This window comes from Rhea americana, unplaced genomic scaffold (assembly GCF_003343005.1).
Source record: "Rhea americana isolate MKP2758 unplaced genomic scaffold, rheAme1 scaffold_162, whole genome shotgun sequence".
NCBI classification, from domain to species: domain Eukaryota; kingdom Metazoa; phylum Chordata; class Aves; order Rheiformes; family Rheidae; genus Rhea; species Rhea americana.
The window spans coordinates 1,217,658-1,235,006 of NW_028185728.1; the positions used below are offsets into that span (position 1 = coordinate 1,217,658).

A 17,349-nucleotide genomic window follows, 5' to 3' on the forward strand; every position below is an offset into this window, starting at 1 on the left:
GAGAGGACTGGAATGTTTTCAATTTGCTTTTAAACGAATGATTTTATTGTGCCATTCTCATGTGGGAGCAAATTCCACAGCCTTAGCGCTACATTAGACAAAGGTTTTTTACCTGCTGATTTCTGTTTGTACTTAGAGAAAAGAAATTAACCTCACTTAAGAATKGGGCGAAATATGACAGAATTATTAAAATGGAGGAGGGTGGAATTTTGCCAGGAGCTTCACTGAGAGCAGGATTGGATGTACAAGTACAGGATGTAGCTGACAGTTGATTTGTGGTGCAGAGTGGACTTTCAGGAACTCTATATTCCTGAAAATCATATTCATGAAGGGCACCTGTAGGAAAAGCTTTAAACCAGGCTTTGCCTCTCCTGGAATGTAAGGAAGCTTTTCTTGTAGTCTGGTTATATGCCAGTGCGTGTCAGGACAAAAATTAGTACCACTTCAGTTGGAGATTATGAGGCCCAACTGCTAAAAGTAACAATTCTCGAATAAGTAATTGGAGTCTGTAGCAATATAGGAATGAGATCTCTAACTACAAGGAACTATCTCTGAGATCACCACTTTGACTGCTGTTGTAACGGTAAAGAAAAGATTTTCAGACTTAGAAATAGAAGATTGCAATGAACAAATCATTAATACTTTTAGGATGGTCTGTCATCTTAACCTTTTTACAAATCCATGGTATTTACAAAATGCCTAAATAAGGAACATGGATCCGTTCAGCATTGTTCAAAGGGAGAAACTCTTTAGAGGTAATAAATAAGTGCATCATATTCTTCTAATAAGTATAATACAGAATTCATTTCAGTAACATCTTTTGATCAAAACACAAGTATACATTAATTACTAACAGAACCAAAAGCGTTGCTAGTCTTTTTTTAAAAAAAAAAAAACCAAATCTTCTTTTACTAGATTTTTGTTCTGTTTATGTTATATGGTTTTATTGCTTTATGAATCCATAAGCAATCAAGAAAAAGCTTGAGTTTTGTTTGACTAATGTTACACCTTCCAGAGGAAGACACTGCAAAAGGTTCTGCAGACTATCAAGAAAGATTAAAAAAAGAAAGGGGGGTGGGGAGAGGAGGAGTTAGGGCTATTTCCACTTAGAATTGTAAGGCAGGGTAGTCCTGTYCTGTGTGGCTCTCCTTGCTTGGTCCTCCTTTTTCACAAAAATAGTGCATGTTAATTGTTACTGGAAGGAAACCATTATGTGCATAGGGGATGACAACCAAATGCTGCCATGAGTCAAAGCTGAGATCAGAAGTATACCAGCCTGCTAGCTTTTATTGAGAGTGCTGGGAAATCTGTGGGGAGGCCAAAGCGGTGTTAGTTGCTTCCCAGGTGATGCCTGTGCATGGCTTATTTCCATTAGATCAATGATTTTGTTAAAAATCTGAGTTTTCTGAAAAGTCTATGATGTGTTTCTGGAGCTTTTGCACCTCTTCTCTTGGGGAGAATAAACTATGCAGGAGAGGGCAGTATTACTTTTGCATGAATTGAACTAGATATTCCTGGGCTGTAGCTCCCCATACTGTCTCAGCAGCCGTGAGCTTCCTGGACAGTGCCAGCAGATGCCCAGGTGACCTGTTCAATGGCCATCTCAACATGCAGCAAGGGAATATCACCAGGAGCTGAGGCTGTATTAGCCAGTATTCCAGAAGGGTTAGAGTAAGAAGTAATTATATGCTTTTGCTTAAGAGTCCTCAACTCTGTCTTTAACTGCTCACTTCCTGCCCATCTGGAAGTGAAAGCCCCTGACTTGCAAAATGTCTTGGGAAGAGAGAAGAGGGAATACACTGCAATGGAAGCATCCGATCCCTTTTTCTCCCAAATGTCTGTGTTCAGTTGGGGTATAATCTGTGCTTAAAGGCAGTTCCCTGTGGGCTCCCAATTTGGCAGGCATGGTTAGGGAACACAGGCTCTGAAGCCAGAGGGTGTCTCAAATGTAATGATACTTGAGTCTCACTATGCAGGTCTTAATAATCCATGAGTCTTAATATGGCCATAAGGCCATAAATTCAGCGATTTTGACCTCAAAGCCTTTGAATGTGTTTAAAAATAGCTCACTCATCCTCATTTTATCACTTCATATACTCTGACACAATTTTGGAACCTGCCTCCATCCCATCTAGCAGGGGAACACTATAATTAAGAATCAGTTTTGAAAGGCTGTTCTCTCTTAGCTTAAGGCAGAATAAGGCTTTATGAATTTTGCAGGAGATTATAAACAATTCATTGGCTAAAATTAGCAGTAAAAAGGGAGCCCCAGTTCTTTCCTGTGCTGTGGTTTGTACCACAAAGACTTAGTGTTTTTAAATCATGACAGAGCCCTCTAAAAACCTTGAAAGCATACTATATATGTGTCACTTTGGCTCAGTTAAGAATAGTCTCACCTCTAAGCCAGAAGGCCATGGGTTCAAGTTAAATGCCTGGCCTTGGATTTAGTTGTCTCAATTTTATTACAGAAAACGTTTTAAAATAGAACCGTGGGGAAAAAGAACGCAACTTTGTATCTGCAACTGTACCGTGAGACACTTCATCACTGGACAAATGTTAAAGCAGTGCCCTTACTACCCATCTTTGCCCAGCAGGCATAAGCCATCTAAACAGAGAGGTAATAGCCCTAAAATTATGACTGTTTTTTCTCTTGTTGACAAAAGACGTTCTAATCCTTAGGGCAGTGAATGTGATCTAGTGCTCCCTTTCTAAAAGAAGTTTGTGCGTTCATAATTCTGCCACAAAGATGAGATTCCTTGTTTGTACACTGCTGTGCAAGAGCTGCAAAATGAGAGATGATTTCTGGTTAAATGAATCTTGTCTTTATTGTACTTCTTGCTGCTGACCAGTAACAGAAAGAAGAAAAACTGTGAAAACTTTGAACTGAAAATGCTACAGGCTATTTTAAAAGTTAATTGGCAAAATTATGCAATTAGAATTAGAGCTGCTTGTACCAACAACATAGCCGGATGATCTTGACTGCAAAGGTAAACTCCATGTCATGTCTGTGTTGTTTTCCTGGTGGACTTCGGGGTAGAGTGCTAACCACCGATGTCATTTAATGTCCCTTTAGAAAGGAGATTAGAGTGACTTATGACTTAGACTTCATAGTTTCATTTTGTTTTTTGCCAATAAGCACATAGCTTTACAACAGAAGTGCTGTTAAGTTTGTTGTTTATAGGCATGCACATGAACTTACTAGAATCTCACTCTCTCTTAAATAAAATTTTCTTTTGTGTTCATTTTCTTTGTAGAAAACTTTCAAGTGTTTTGTAGAACATTTGGAAGAGTTCTAGAGTATTTGAACAAAATATAAGGCATATAAAGTAATATCGAATTTCATTTGGTCCGGTCATGTGTGCAGCTCGTAACTCTCTTATTCCCTTAAAAATAATTTTACCTGATATTTTTCATTTTTTTTCTTGTGACATGAATCCAAAATGCTCCTGGATGGGTGAAGTTCTTTTATTTAGCAGTATTTGCTGTGCTTCAGTAAAGGTCTTATTGTTTTCAGATTTGTCTCCTGTTCTCCTGTGGGGCTGCTCCACCAYAGGAGTATTACAGCTCCACTTTTTACTTGCTAAGTTGAGGGGGTTCTTAAGTGGGGAACACCGATGGTGGTGATCGGTGATGCTCTACTGGGATAAGAGTTCCTGCCAGAATTCGTAGGCCGTTGTCACTCTGCCTGACTGAGGGTTTATGGAAAACCTATTAATGAATAAGAGGGGCTTTGAATCTTAGGACCTAAATTATCGAGTGAAATATTTTGACCAGAACATTCTGTCTGGCCAAGATGTTCAGCATATGACTAACATCTGGGAAAGATAGATTTGTCTACACAAAATGCTGGTTTCTTCTTGTATGTCCACTTGCTAAATTAGATGGAATACATTCCTGTTATTACTATTTTTTTTCACATAAGCAACTGCTGTGGGTGCCACAGAGACTATGGGAACTGGGGTGAGAGACGGGGTAATCCATCTTGCTGGGGCAGGCATGTCGGCCCATTGATTCGCATCTGGCGTTTGGGTGGGGTAGCGTGAGCAATGCTTGAGCTGGCGATGGTCTGTCAGGAACAGGGGTAAAGTGTGGGCTAGCCAGCTACACTTGGGAGGGGGAGATGTCCAGAAGACAGATTTCTCTATTAAGATGTGGTCAGTGTTGGGAGAAGAAGATTGAGGATCCTTCCCATATACCCCAGCTTAGTGTTGACTGAACGCAAGGCGAAGGGGAGAGGAAATAGTGGCGCTCCGGAGCACAGGGATCCAACTGTGTGAAATCAGTGTGGGTGCTATTAAAATGCCATCTTCCTCTCCCTCCTCCTTCCCTTCCTCCCACCCTCCCCCCTCTGCTGTCAGCCTGGCTGAGGAAAAGTCAAATAACGTACGACTGTGTTCCTTGGCATCGCAACTGCAATTTCCCTTCAGGGGCTTCAGACTTGAGAATCTTGCTGATTCGTGCTATTCCAGCGAGCATATGTGTGAGGAGAAAGAACAATGCCAGTTCGGAGCAGAAATCACAAGTGAGAAATCATTGCTGCTAAATCAGGTGTTGCAGAGGCCAGTGGAAAAAATCAGACACTAAGAGAAGTCGGAAATTACTTTGTTTAAAGCTGGGAAGGTTAATGAGAGTGAATTAGAAAGTGCTCTCTGTATTTGCAGCCCCTAAGGATTTGAGCAAAGTTGGAGGGATTTATTTACTGATTATCCAGACTATACAACTGGCAATAAGATTAAGTGAGGAATTTTGGAACATGCTGACATTTCTTATTTGCATCATTTACTATAGTGATCATTTGTCGTTGCTGCACTGAGGTTGTGGTGAACAAGGGCTTAGTCTGGCCCAGCAAAAAGAGATCTGGTACTTCTCAAGACTAGAAGGATGTGGGGGTGAAAGCAGTTTAATGTCCTCTTCTGTGCTTCATAGAGGACACATCAAGTTTGTCTAGCTGCTTATCAGAGGAGAATTTCAGAATATTTTCTCAGACATCATTAATTATGGAAAAGAGTGCAGTCATAGGTGACACATTACATTAGATCAGCTAAAAATAAAAGGCAAGGCTGTAATTTATAGAGCCCACGTATTGGACACTATGCAGAGCTCCCCCTCTAGAAGGCCTCCCCCAAGTCCACCCCTCACAGAACACAAGTACTTTCACATACTGCCCTTCTCCTCCCAGTGTTCAAATTTATTCAAACCAAGATGTTAAGTACTGAAAAGTTACCATCTTTGCTGAAAGAAATGGTGGGAGGGGGGAGGGAGCATGGAATAGGAGCTCAGTACCAGATCTGGGAAAAACAGAATAGTAATTTTTATTCTTTATTCTGGTGCCTACCTTTAAAATGATCCCACTCTGAGGAAAGCGTGCAACTCTTTTATATTATATGCACAGGCACGTGAAGTCATCAGCTATGTTTTAAACATTTAATCTTGGGMAATGTGTTTTTCAGGAGTTGCCCTCAACAAGCCACTGTCCCCACACTGAGCACTTACTTGCCCCCYGTTAACCCCATAGGATGAGACACTTCCCCCCTCGCTAAAGGTTTCCTCCAGCCAGGGCTGACACACGGCTGCTGGAATAAGGAAACCTTTGTTAGTCACCCTCTCTTGCATGGGAACTGCTAAGTAAAAGCCTTCAATACTGAACATTTTTTGCCAGCATTTYAAAGATTGGGCTTTTAAGAATTTTACTGGTAAGGAGGTAAATAATAGATGAAAAGATGAATGGCTAGGTGTTATTTCAGTCCTCATGATGCTGAGTACTACTCTGATCTGCATCATGGATGCTTGTTTGATTCTTCTGCTTTCTGTTTTCATCTTCTTTGGCAGAAATTGAAAGACTCATATTTGTTTTCATTTTTCAGGGAAGTGCATAGCGCAGCCACTGGCTTTAACCCTCAGATGTCTGCTGGTGCTTCCACCACTGATTACCTTCTCCCACAGCAAATGATTCTGTTTCTTATATAAATAACGTCCACTGCTGGCTCATGCTATTGTTGTCATTGGGGGATTTGTTTCATGCACTTGGTAATAAATATATAACAAAATTCAGCTTGAACATCTAGGCTATTCATCACACTTCTAGTCTTTATCATCATGACTTGAATTCCTGGATGATCCTGGATGGTCCAAGATTCACTGACCTCCTTCTACCCTGAAATAATGGCAAATACTATGCTAATATATCTCACACCTTAGATTTTTTTTTCTAGTCTCCCCTATAAATATGAAGCACTTGATGTGTTGTTTTGATAAGGAAATTCTTTGACTGAAAAGTTTGCAAATTCCAAAGTAGTATTTGTTTTATAAACAAAGGTGCTGTTTTCCTTATGCCAGCTTCTTTTTGCTTTTGCTTGTCCAGCAGTCTGTTCTGAAAGGCACGAAGCAGCTGTTGGCCCTGAATCAAAACCTGGAGTCCAGGGAGGGTTATGTAAAAGTCCTTTGTGTGAGAGAGGTACATGGCAGCAAACGGTGAAATTGCAGTGCAGATTCTCTGATGGGAGACTGCTATTCACAGCAATGTTTCATTTGTTACTGTTGTGAGATTTATTTGATTTTCYTATAGAACAAAAGGAAAAGCAGGTGATGTCAGGTTTCATAGATTCCCCAAAACACCCTTTCTTGTTGCAGTATTGCCAGCTTATAATTTTACGCTGCTTTGAACCCAGTATCCCCCATTAAACAGGAGGGCTGCAAGAGGCTGTCTAGTTCTTTCGCCTGTCTCAGGGCAGGATCTCTCTACCTAGGCCATTTCTGAAGGATATTGGACTAAGTTCTTGAGGCGACTCTGCAAGTCTCCTAGACCATTTACGTCTGTGCTTCAGTTCTTACCGTACAATGTTTTCCAAATATTTGTTTCCCTTTTTTTTCCCCTAAATCCAGACACTCATTTGTCCTTTTCCATAATTGATTTCTTAATTCAGCAGTCCCAATTGATCCTAGCTTTTCCTTTCAGGTAATGTTTTATAGAGCCCTAAACATCCTCATTGATTTCCTCTGAACAATCTCCAAATGTGCCGCAGACTTCTGGAGGTGTTGTGACCAGAACTGCATGCGCTCTTCTTGTACTGAATGGAGTTGCCTCATAAGTCTGTCCTGCTTTTACTCCCTCAGATGATGTTTTCTTTTTTGTAATAACAAGACAGTATTGATTATATTTTGCTTATATTCCACCCTAACTCCAGTTCCTTTTCTGCAGAGCTGCTACTTAAGTGGCCATTCTCRTGTTGCGTATAACTCATTTATTCCTTTGTAAATGAAATAATTTCTGTGCATAATGAATTTCATCTAGATTTTGAAACTATTTCTCCAGATCACTGTGATCATTGTGAACTTTTGTCCTGTCCTTTACAATACTCACAGTTCTTCCAGTTATTGCTTTCAGTCTCATAATTTCAAGTGAGTTTCTTGATTGAAGGAGGCAGGGACTGAGCCTAATGTAGATTTTAAATGTTTGGGATCGCTAATGCTGTGCAGATATCCAGGGACCAGTGTGTGGATTTAGCAGAGGATTTTAGCAAATGATCTGTACTGTACAATCACAAAGAAGAATCTAAGTAGAAAATCATTTAAACTCATCCAGATAGTTAAATGCTCAGATCCAATGGAGCTAGGCTATGTCTGTCTTCTACGRGGGTGTGAAGTAGGGATGTGGAAGGGAAAGCCAGAATCATAAGCTCTGTACTTAGGCACTGCAAGGCTGCTAATTAGAACATGGTAGCTTGCAAGGGGGCAGCCTGTGGGTGGCTCAGCGAAGGCAATGCCCCGACGGACAGGACATGGGAGWGTGGCGAGTCCCTCTTCTATGCGGGAAGAGGATGGCTTCCAAGCTACCCGGGAAATGTTCTTTTTATGCTGCTTGTGTTGTTGTAAGTACGCAAAAGTAGTGTGTTGTCACTTACTTGTTGCTCATTCCAGTAAGAAAACTTCACTGTGTGAAGCCATTATGTGATTTGAGCAGTCCTCTGGCACAAAATACATTATTTACAACTGTACATTAACTGAATTATATATATACAGCATCACAGTGCAGCGAAGAGGATTTCAAGAACCAGTTGTAAAGACTTAGGAAAAGGCGAGGGGTTTAGGACAACTGCAATTTGCTGAGTGTTGATTTTTTAAAGAAAACCCCTACTTGAGTAAGAATAGATAAATCTATGTTTAGCAGCTGTGAATTAAAACATAAATGCAAGAACAATTTATTTTCAGATTTTTGTTGTCATTACACGCTTGCATCTCTAAATGAAAGCTATGAAAGTAGCTTTTAGGCTATTGGTTTCTGACAGCAATCATGGATTTATTTTCTACCCTTACATTGCTTTGCTGATGCTTTGACTTGTACCCTTTAGCCAGTCACCTTCTAGTCTGCTTCTTCTAGGTCATTGTCAATAGAATGCCTTTCTGATTACAGAAAATTTGTTGATACATTTTTCTAACAAAAACACTAGACAAATGCTCGTTTTTGGAACTGACATCAGGAATGTTATACAAGACATTCTTAAATATGCTGGCAGCTGCCCTGAATTTAATGAAATCATGGAAATTAGAAGTATTACTCTCTCTGTGTGGCCAGCTCAGGACTGTTTTTAGTATGTTATCCAGTTTTGCTGTAAATTTCCAAAGGAATTAGTCTTCCTGCATTTTTCTCGGGATCTTCGCCAACATGTTTATAATTCCCACAATCAGGAAAATTATCCTGATATTCTGGGGTACTATTCCTTTTTCAAACAGCATGTAATTACTCAAAGCTACATCCCGTTGTACCATATGAAATCATTGCTCGTACACCAGAGAGTTTACGATCTTCTGATACAATTTCTGTCTAATTAGGTAGACATGCATGTGTAGGGTGAAATCCTATCCCCATTGCAGCCAGCAGTAAAATCCCTACAAACCCAAGTGGTTAGGATTTCACATGCAGTTTTTAATCTCTTTTGTGATACTTTTTATTGATCCTTGCTACATAAACCTGTTTTCCTGGGATGCTCTGTACCTTACTGGTACAGAAGGCACCTATATCTGGGAAGGGTAGGGTAGTAGCAGTGATGCATACTTTGTGTTTCACTAGCAGCTTTCTGTGCAAAGATCATAAAGCAGCTTATGAAAGAGAGTTAAGATAYACTGCAGAGCATAAGAGCATACATTATTTTCATTCTTCTAAAATGTGGAGAACATAGAAGAGAAGGAATGTCCCTTTATCTCTGTGGCAATGTACTCATGCCTACAAATGAAAGAACTATCCTGACTCTCGCGTCAGCTTCTCCTCTGTGTTTTGTTCMCCTATCGCTTGTGTGTAGCTGTGGTTTATTTCCATCAGAAACTCCGAGCTTGTGTTTTKCAAGATGAATTTGATTTTCTTTCCCTGGTTTTAGCTCTCTGGATTCTTCCATAGTTTCTCTTTGTTGGAGGCTTGCAAATGTTCCCAAAGTAGTTGTAATTGTGTTGAAGTAATAATAATCTGCTCCTGAGAATAACTAACAGTATTAAGTAAGACTAGACTGAACATAAATAGGTAGCATCTAATTTCAGGAAAAATTAGCCCAGATTCATATCTAGTCACTTATCACCTGCTAGCAGAACTAGCAAGTTCTGGCTAGAGGAGAAGGAGGAGGAGCACTGAAAGGAGACTTGGGGCTGCCTTGTCCCTCAGGAAAGGAAGCACAGAAAGCTCTCACTGGTGGCTTCGTTCTCCCTTTCTGTTCATCTCACCAAGGTGGTATCTCTTGGCCTTCTTTCAGTTTCTGGCAGCATGGCGTGGGAGGAACGTGAAGCACTGCCTTYGGTCAGAGAAGGCACAGAGGTTGTTTGGAGACGATGGCAGTTGCTGTAGGATTGCAAGTTGCCAAACCATTAGTGCAGTTTATATGCACCAAGAGAACATGCCRATAAAGCCTGCTAGGCTGCTTATTACGCTAGTGAATTTTCAGTCTGTATGTGAGCGCTCGTTTGTCAGAAAGGTAGGATGATATCCTCCAAGGAAGACTCTGAAGAGCGGCTGTTAATAGCAGTTTTATTTATTAAAAAAAAAAAACTGCTGGTGATCAGGTACTATCGTGATCGTTGTTTCAGTGACACCATTGCTGACTGCCGTGCTCTCTTCACTAAACTGAAAAAATGCTTGGTAGGCTGAAAACACAGGGCTTACCGCTTGGTCATCAAAAAGATAATGTCTTGAAATGTTCAGTGTTGTCTTTAAATGACTTTTATCAGTGGTCAGACAGATATGAGTTTTGTTTTGTTTTGTTTTTTAAGTATTCTTGTTTGGATTTATGCATTGCAACCAACTTGCAAATAAATTTCTGTAATGCATGGCAGCATGCATTTGGGCTGTGGGGTGTGTTGTACTAAAATGAGAGCCTCCATCATGCTCAGTGAGAAAATTAGCCATTTAAAAAGACTGGAAAGTAGATGAAATAAGGTGTCTCTACCACTTCTATCTTGTTATCATACACAGTGTTACCAGGCAGCCTTATTCTCAAACATTGCTGTTGGCACAAAGTGGAGACCATTTAGAGAAGAAAACCTGGTAACTTTTATAGGTATATAGCACCACAGAGATAAATCTGTTAGAAGCAAAGATTTCTGTTGCTCAGGATGTTATGCAAACACTAACATGAAGATGATTCCTGGCATGACAAGCCTTCAGTTGAGGCAGCTAATGATTAAGAGTACAATGGCTAGAAGCTTGTATAATAAATCACTGTAAACCCATGAAAGATTGTTCTTTTTCAAAATTAGGGAAAATAAATCAACAGTACAAAATCAACTCTGTTACAGATTCAAACAGGAGACTGACTCCTGAAGTATTATCTACTTTCTGTAAATATCACCTACGAGCCTGTATGTAAAAGGTTAAATATTTGCAGACTATTACCCTTTGCTGTAAAGATCAGAGACAAATTACTATTTTTACTTTATGTTCCCTTGATGAGGATAATGATAAACATCTGTCACTCTGCTCATTAGCCAGCTAAGAATCTTACTGCAATCTGTTGTTTAAATAGAAGAAAAAAATGCACAGACAAACTATACTTTATATAGACAGCAAAGAGATAAAGAAAGAGAGTACAAGACAGGTCTGCGGGAGCTGAGAAGGGAGCATTTTCTGTCTGCAGTTGTTTGGCTAGAACCTGTGGATATATGCTAGATGCATGATTATCCATTTATTTTGAGTATTTCAAAGGGAAAATTACAGTTAGTTTCTTTTCAAGCATGGAGGGGAAGAAAAATGCTGCATGCTGTGACTCTTCTGCTTATGCAGTACACTAACAAAATGATTGAAGTTTGCATGTTACTGTGTCTATTAGTTTTACAGAACTGAAAACAAGATTTGCATTAAGAGCTCTTTTCGTGTCCTTCACCATCCCAAGATTTTTAGAAAGTGCTGCTGATTGTTTTTATGTCCTTAGATTAGCTGTTTGYCCAGTAATTTGGTTATTATTAAAAACTGTGTGAAATTTTGAAGTTGTTATAACCTATTCTTTTACAAGTGTTTAGGGGTTTTCTCTTTTATATAATGGTATATTAGATCTCCTTTCTTAATAAAACTGCAACTTCACAAATCACAGCTGTGGTCATTTAATCTGGACTGGACGGATCCAGCCACCATCTATAAAGAGTAAATATGAAGTGGTGTGCCTGCCAGTGCTCTGCATGAGCACAGTAGCAGGTCAGATTAGGAATCTCTTCGGTGACTCAGGATGGCTTTTCATTGCAAGGAGAAGCCTCTTTTWTGGTGACATGTTTCATATCCAACTCTAATGTTTTTTCACTTACCAAATTCATTTCATATGAGTGAGGTTCACTCCATCATGTGACTTATTACCGCTTAGGAATTGATGCAGCTCATGTTTTCTGGAGAAGGGGAATAGTATAGCGTAGCTGCTTGAGACCAAGGTCTCCAAGGTGACTTTTTGGCATCTCAGTTGTGTTGACACGCTGCGGTACAGTATTTGTGCGTTTCAGATGTGGTTGTCCACACGCTAAAAATCAAGATCTTTTAAAGCATCTCAGTTTGGGCATTGCARATTGGAGGCACTCAGGATTTAGAAATATCAGCCAGTTTAGTAGTCTTCATTTGACACCTACTCATCCTGCAGCCAGTATGTAAAAAGTAYAGATTTTTATATTAATTTGATATCCTAGAGAAGAGCTGTAACCTTCATGTAATCACCTACTTCAACTGCTCAGGGAAACTGTAAAGCACTAGAGATTTACAAATTTTAGCTAAATGCTATAATCTAAATGGAGTTGTGCTAATAGTGATAAATCTASCTGGTATATAGGTAGTTCTTGTTAATAGGTTATTTATCTTTTGCARGTAATTTCTATTTCCTCATGTTATGTTTTTAGCTACCAACAGAACAAGTCTAAATTTTGTGCTAGTATGGCTTAATTCATTTTCCTAATTTTCAGGGAGAAATATTATAGGTTGGAGTTTGGGGAACATTCCAGGTTGAAATTCCACTCTTTTGGCATCCTTGAGCCTGAGAAAGAAGTTTGCTTTTGCCAAAAGGATTTTTTTTTCTTCTGTTTTCTTGTTTTTAAACACTCCAGACTGGAGTAAAGTACATACCTTTTAGTCTCCAGTTAAAGTATGTGGTATTTTCTTTAATTAGGTCAGCTGTTTACATACAAATAAGTTATTTCTGTCCAATGAAAGAGAGATCTCTAATATGTAAACCCACCTACATTATGCTTAGCCTTGAGTGCTGGAACCAAAGATATTTTTGCTGTTATCCATCATAAATCCTTTGTTTATAGAGGTGCTATTTGCATCTAACAAGTTTGGGGCTGAACTGCTGATTTTGTCGCAACTGAATCAGCCTTAAGTAACAAGAATGGTTTTTTACTCATAGAAGAGTCAAATTCAAAACCCAGGTTTACAGTGCTGCTCAGTGCTTGCGTAAATCAGGCTGGCKGAAACTCAGTGTTAAAACATTTGATAATAAGTAACGCACCCAGTGATCTGAAAGAATTTATTGGGCTTTCATTTACTGTCACATGCCTGTGTACCAAAACATTCTTTGATATAAAATTCCAAGGTTGTGCAGAAATACATATTGTATTTTCTGAAAATATTCACGTCTTATATTACATTAACCTTTAAAAGCCCAGATTTCATGATGCAAAACCCTAATGTAAARCAGGCTGGTACCTCATATTTTAACCTCCAGACATTCTCTGTATGACTTATGTTGCTGGATTACTACAATATAAATACAGATTATTCCTGATATGTTTCCAGTTTTCAGCATTCTGAAAGACTTGACTTTTGCTTTTTGCTTCTCTGTAGACTGAAAATGATGAAAATGGCCAAGCAGACAATTTTTCAATGGACCCCCAGCTGGAGAGACAGGTGGAGACAATTCGCAATCTTGTGGACTCCTACATGTCTATTATCAACAAGTGTATCCGAGATTTGATACCAAAAACAATCATGCACCTTATGATCAATAACGTAAGTAACACAGTTTGAAATTATTTTTACATGTCTATCATCTCTGACTTTCATAGAAACACACGKCTTGAATGTAGCGGTGACAGCAGCATGTAGCAAAGAGGGGAAMAGACTCCTAAAATTTTGCACTCTAAAACAAAATATTCCTATCTTCTGTAATAGTAATAACAAAATTCTGCAGCTTTCTAAAAGGCTGATGCAGTGCTTTGTGTCCTTATTCCAGAATGCTACAGTGCTTTCAATATAGGATTGAATTGGCTTACATCTTAATCAGTATATAAATTGTTATTTAAAGGAAGGATCCTTTTCTTCCATCTGTTTTTGATGTCACAGGACAAACTGGGGTTGGGAGCTCCATCTAGGCAGTAGAGCAGCAGAGCAGAGTTGTCTTTCCTTCATTTTCAATCTGCAGCCCTTTTTGTTGGGTCCTTCAGGCAGTTGTTATTTTGTTTTGGATTTTTTTTATATTTGCAGGTTATCATTTTTTAAGGAATAAATCTAGAAGCCTTGGGCACTATAGTTTCGAAAAGCAGGTGTGGTTTGATTTATTGTGTGCGTCTTTGATCTGAAGGCTATTCAATGAAGGGAATAGCTCTGTGATACCATTTTTTTTCCAGTGCACTAGGATCTCAACCTTCACTTCCTGGCAGAGTTCTGAACAGACCTTGTTGAACTAAGTTTGCTATTACTGCCATATAAATTAATAATGGAAAGCWCAACTTCAGTTAGTTCTGGATGACACCTTTTCTGTAGTCTATTGAGTCATCAAACAAATCAGTTGTTATGAATACAACACACTATAAAGCAAACCTGATTAGAAAGTAGCACTTACTTCTGACTCAGAGCCACCTTTAGCTTTGGTCTGATGGGCCTCATTTAACCCTGTGGAATTTGTGTTATACTTAAGAGTTTTTAGGTGGTTGGATAGGAAATTTCAATAGGATTTCCTCATACGTACAGCGTGAGCAAAATTTTCACACAAGGGCAAGACGTAATGCATTAACTCCTTTAGAGTTAAGAAAGTTAAACTCCAGATTATGCTCTAATCRTGGCTGAGTTTTTGCAAAAGAGCATGGGAACAATGGAAATACCTTTTTCTCCCTGAAATCAACAGTGATTTTTAACTCATATGGTGGACACGTTCCCTCTGCTCTTTTCAAATCACAGCTGGCAACTTGCTGCTTAGACTTAGCACAACTTCAGTGCCTTTTGAACGGGCTGTTTTTCAGCTCACGTTCTATGAAATGCAGAGTTTGGTRAGCAGTTTCTTTTGAAAGTTTACATTAAATTTTCTGCCACTCACCTCCTCGTATGGAATAAGTTAAGGGTCTCTGATGTGCATGCTCTATTCAGAAGTAGAATACTGCAATGTTTTGTATTTTAAATCTCATCAGCTGTTCCATTAGTAAAGTCYGCCACGCTAGGTGACGGGCACACAGTAACAGCATACTTTTAATATGATCTTTCTTTCAACTGATCTCATAACGCATAGCCTGTGTTTKGACTTGCTAGTGTTAACTAAGAACTATAGTGCAACCCTAGAATTTGAATTTATGCCAAAGAATCAAAGCTTTTTAAAAGACTATGAAAAATGAGAATAAAACATTAATGTGCTTGTTTCTGTGCAGCATGGGCAGTATAATACCATGCTAAAAAACAATAGCTAAGATACAAATTTAAAAAATCAACACCATTTAGAAGAGAAATAAAAGCTTCAGTTAAGGCTGCCAAGCCAAACCAATGGTTCTGCAAAGACCTAGAAAGCAGTGGAGCTGTGAGGGAAGGTAGGTCCTGTTAAACAGTGCATGTGTTCGAGTCTTCAAAAGTCCAACCCATCCACCAGGAGTTAAATAAAAGTAACCCCTGGCTTTAATGATCATATTCTGTGCTTTCTGTTGCCCCATCACATTGCCTCCAAAACTCTAGAAACAAATTGATCCCAAGGAGTTTGTTTCCATGGCAATTATAACCTCCCGAGTACTCCTAGAACTTCCTTTCCCCATTGTGGGCTTGTAAGTGAGCACTTATAATTCAGGGGAAGTATCAGATTTAAACTTAGTGTGCAGAGAATAATAAGATGCTGTCTCTAAAGTATGTTTTAAGGCCTAAGCCTAGATTGTTGTATTCCAAATGTATCCTTGTTCTTCCCTTAGGGTAGGTGTTGATTACCTTTAAAGAAAATATATTTACCACAAAGAACTGCATTGAGTTACCATTAGAAATTCAAACATGCACAAAACAAAATGCACATTTCAGAATTTGTATTTCATGGTGCCTAGATGTCACAGATTATACAAGAGGGGTGGTCTTGCAATAGACAATGTATACTCTATAAGCAGTGTTGATATTAGTCTTATCTGAGTAGGAAAACTCCAAAGTAAATGTTAATAGCAAATGTAAGATCAAGGAATTAATTGTCCTTGCATATGAGTCATTGCTGTCTGTAGTAGTCAGTCCCACTGGCTCAACTGGGCTGATGGCTGAAGTTTCCTTGCAAGCCCATCTCGCCCTGTTTCAGAGTGATGTTAGCATATAGGATGCTTGCTGTGGTTCAGCTTTGACTGCAGGTCTGATGTCCATGAATGAACACATTTTAAACCATCCCTATGATAGTGTTTCTGTTTTCTAGAAAAGAACAAAGGCATGAAGAAGTGTCACTTTCCCTTTCCTTTCCAGGCTGGAGAARGTGGTTCTTGTGGAAAATCTACTGCTATCTAGTAAAGTGCATTTGCCTATAGAGGGAAAGAGACTGACTAAAGGACCGTCCTTAAAGTAGCAGTCATCTTGCAGAAGAGTCTAGCGAGTTACTTGAGTCTTGTGCTAGTGGCAGACAGGGATCTTGTGGTAATTGTCACAGGCTGATTTTCTCAAACAGATATTTGTGGTTTAACAATGCTTTTACAATCAGCTCTGGCCTTAATTTAATTTTAGGACTACTACTTTTTTTTTTGAAGTGATGCCMTTAAAATGCTCACTTCATCAAGTAGAATGTGATGCTGTTTAACTATGATATCTGTTTTTAATGTGGAGTTTTTGGCACTCATAAGCAAAGTAGTGTATTCTGGCTCTTGATCAGTACCATCTACTGGAAAACAGCATGAGACTCATGGAAAATTTTTGCAGGCTTTGCTAAGAATTTATGTATCTCCTGTCATACGTGAATAGGAAATGACAGCAGAGTATGGTCAATATGATTTTGTTCCCCTGTAAGGTCCTTCCTGGCCTTCTTTTCATTGCTAGGTGACAGTGAAGGGTCCCATGCCCATGCAGCTTTCCTACTGACCTTGTCTGAACACAAACATTGTCTAACTGTCAGATTTTAAATCAATTTAGTTTAACTAGTGCAACTGCCCCTCCAAATGCAGCTCAGGTTTATGTAATCAGAATCTTGAGAATCGCTAGCATCTGCAGCTCAAATAAGCTTTATAGAGCAAAATGCCACATGAGAAATAGATCAGAAAAACAACAAAAATCTCAAATGTGAGGATTTAGTAGGTCAGCAGTTGGTCTGTTTACCACAGTCTTATTTAATCAGAGTACCTCTAGCTTTTTATCTCTCTTAATATGGCCCAGGTTTCTATAACCAGGGCAGGCATAACAGGAAATCAATATACTAAATTAGATTACTTTGGGACTTCTCCCTTCAGTTTAAATGTGTAAGGATGGGATATTTAGAATCTCACAAAGCTGGCAGAGATGAAAGACATGGTCTACAGTAGGGTAACTGTTGCTAAGAAAATAATGGACAGAGATGTTTTAAAGTCTGAAAATTCCCATTCCCAGGGGAACTTTGTATCTGACAGCATTGGTAATAGCTGTCATCCACCTCTCAGTCAGCAGCTCAGAACTGGCCAAAATGCCAGTGCCTGGGAGTCATTGGGAAGGCTGCT

At 39.2% G+C, this 17,349-nt stretch overlaps 1 protein-coding gene across 9 annotated transcripts in view; it reads left to right on the forward strand.

Moving 5' to 3' along the window:
* The window catches only part of DNM3 (dynamin 3), a 187,100-nt gene that overhangs the window by 147,022 nt on the left and 22,729 nt on the right, over positions 1-17,349 (forward strand). For all 9 annotated transcript variants that reach the window (XR_014895264.1, XM_085300254.1, XM_085300256.1 and 6 more), the window contains one exon: positions 13,295-13,459. Coding sequence is in view for 8 of the 9 variants with exons in the window: in XM_085300254.1 (XP_085156380.1) it covers positions 13,295-13,459 (165 nt within the window). In the remaining variant the exon portion in view is untranslated. The remainder of the gene's footprint in view (positions 1-13,294; positions 13,460-17,349) is intronic.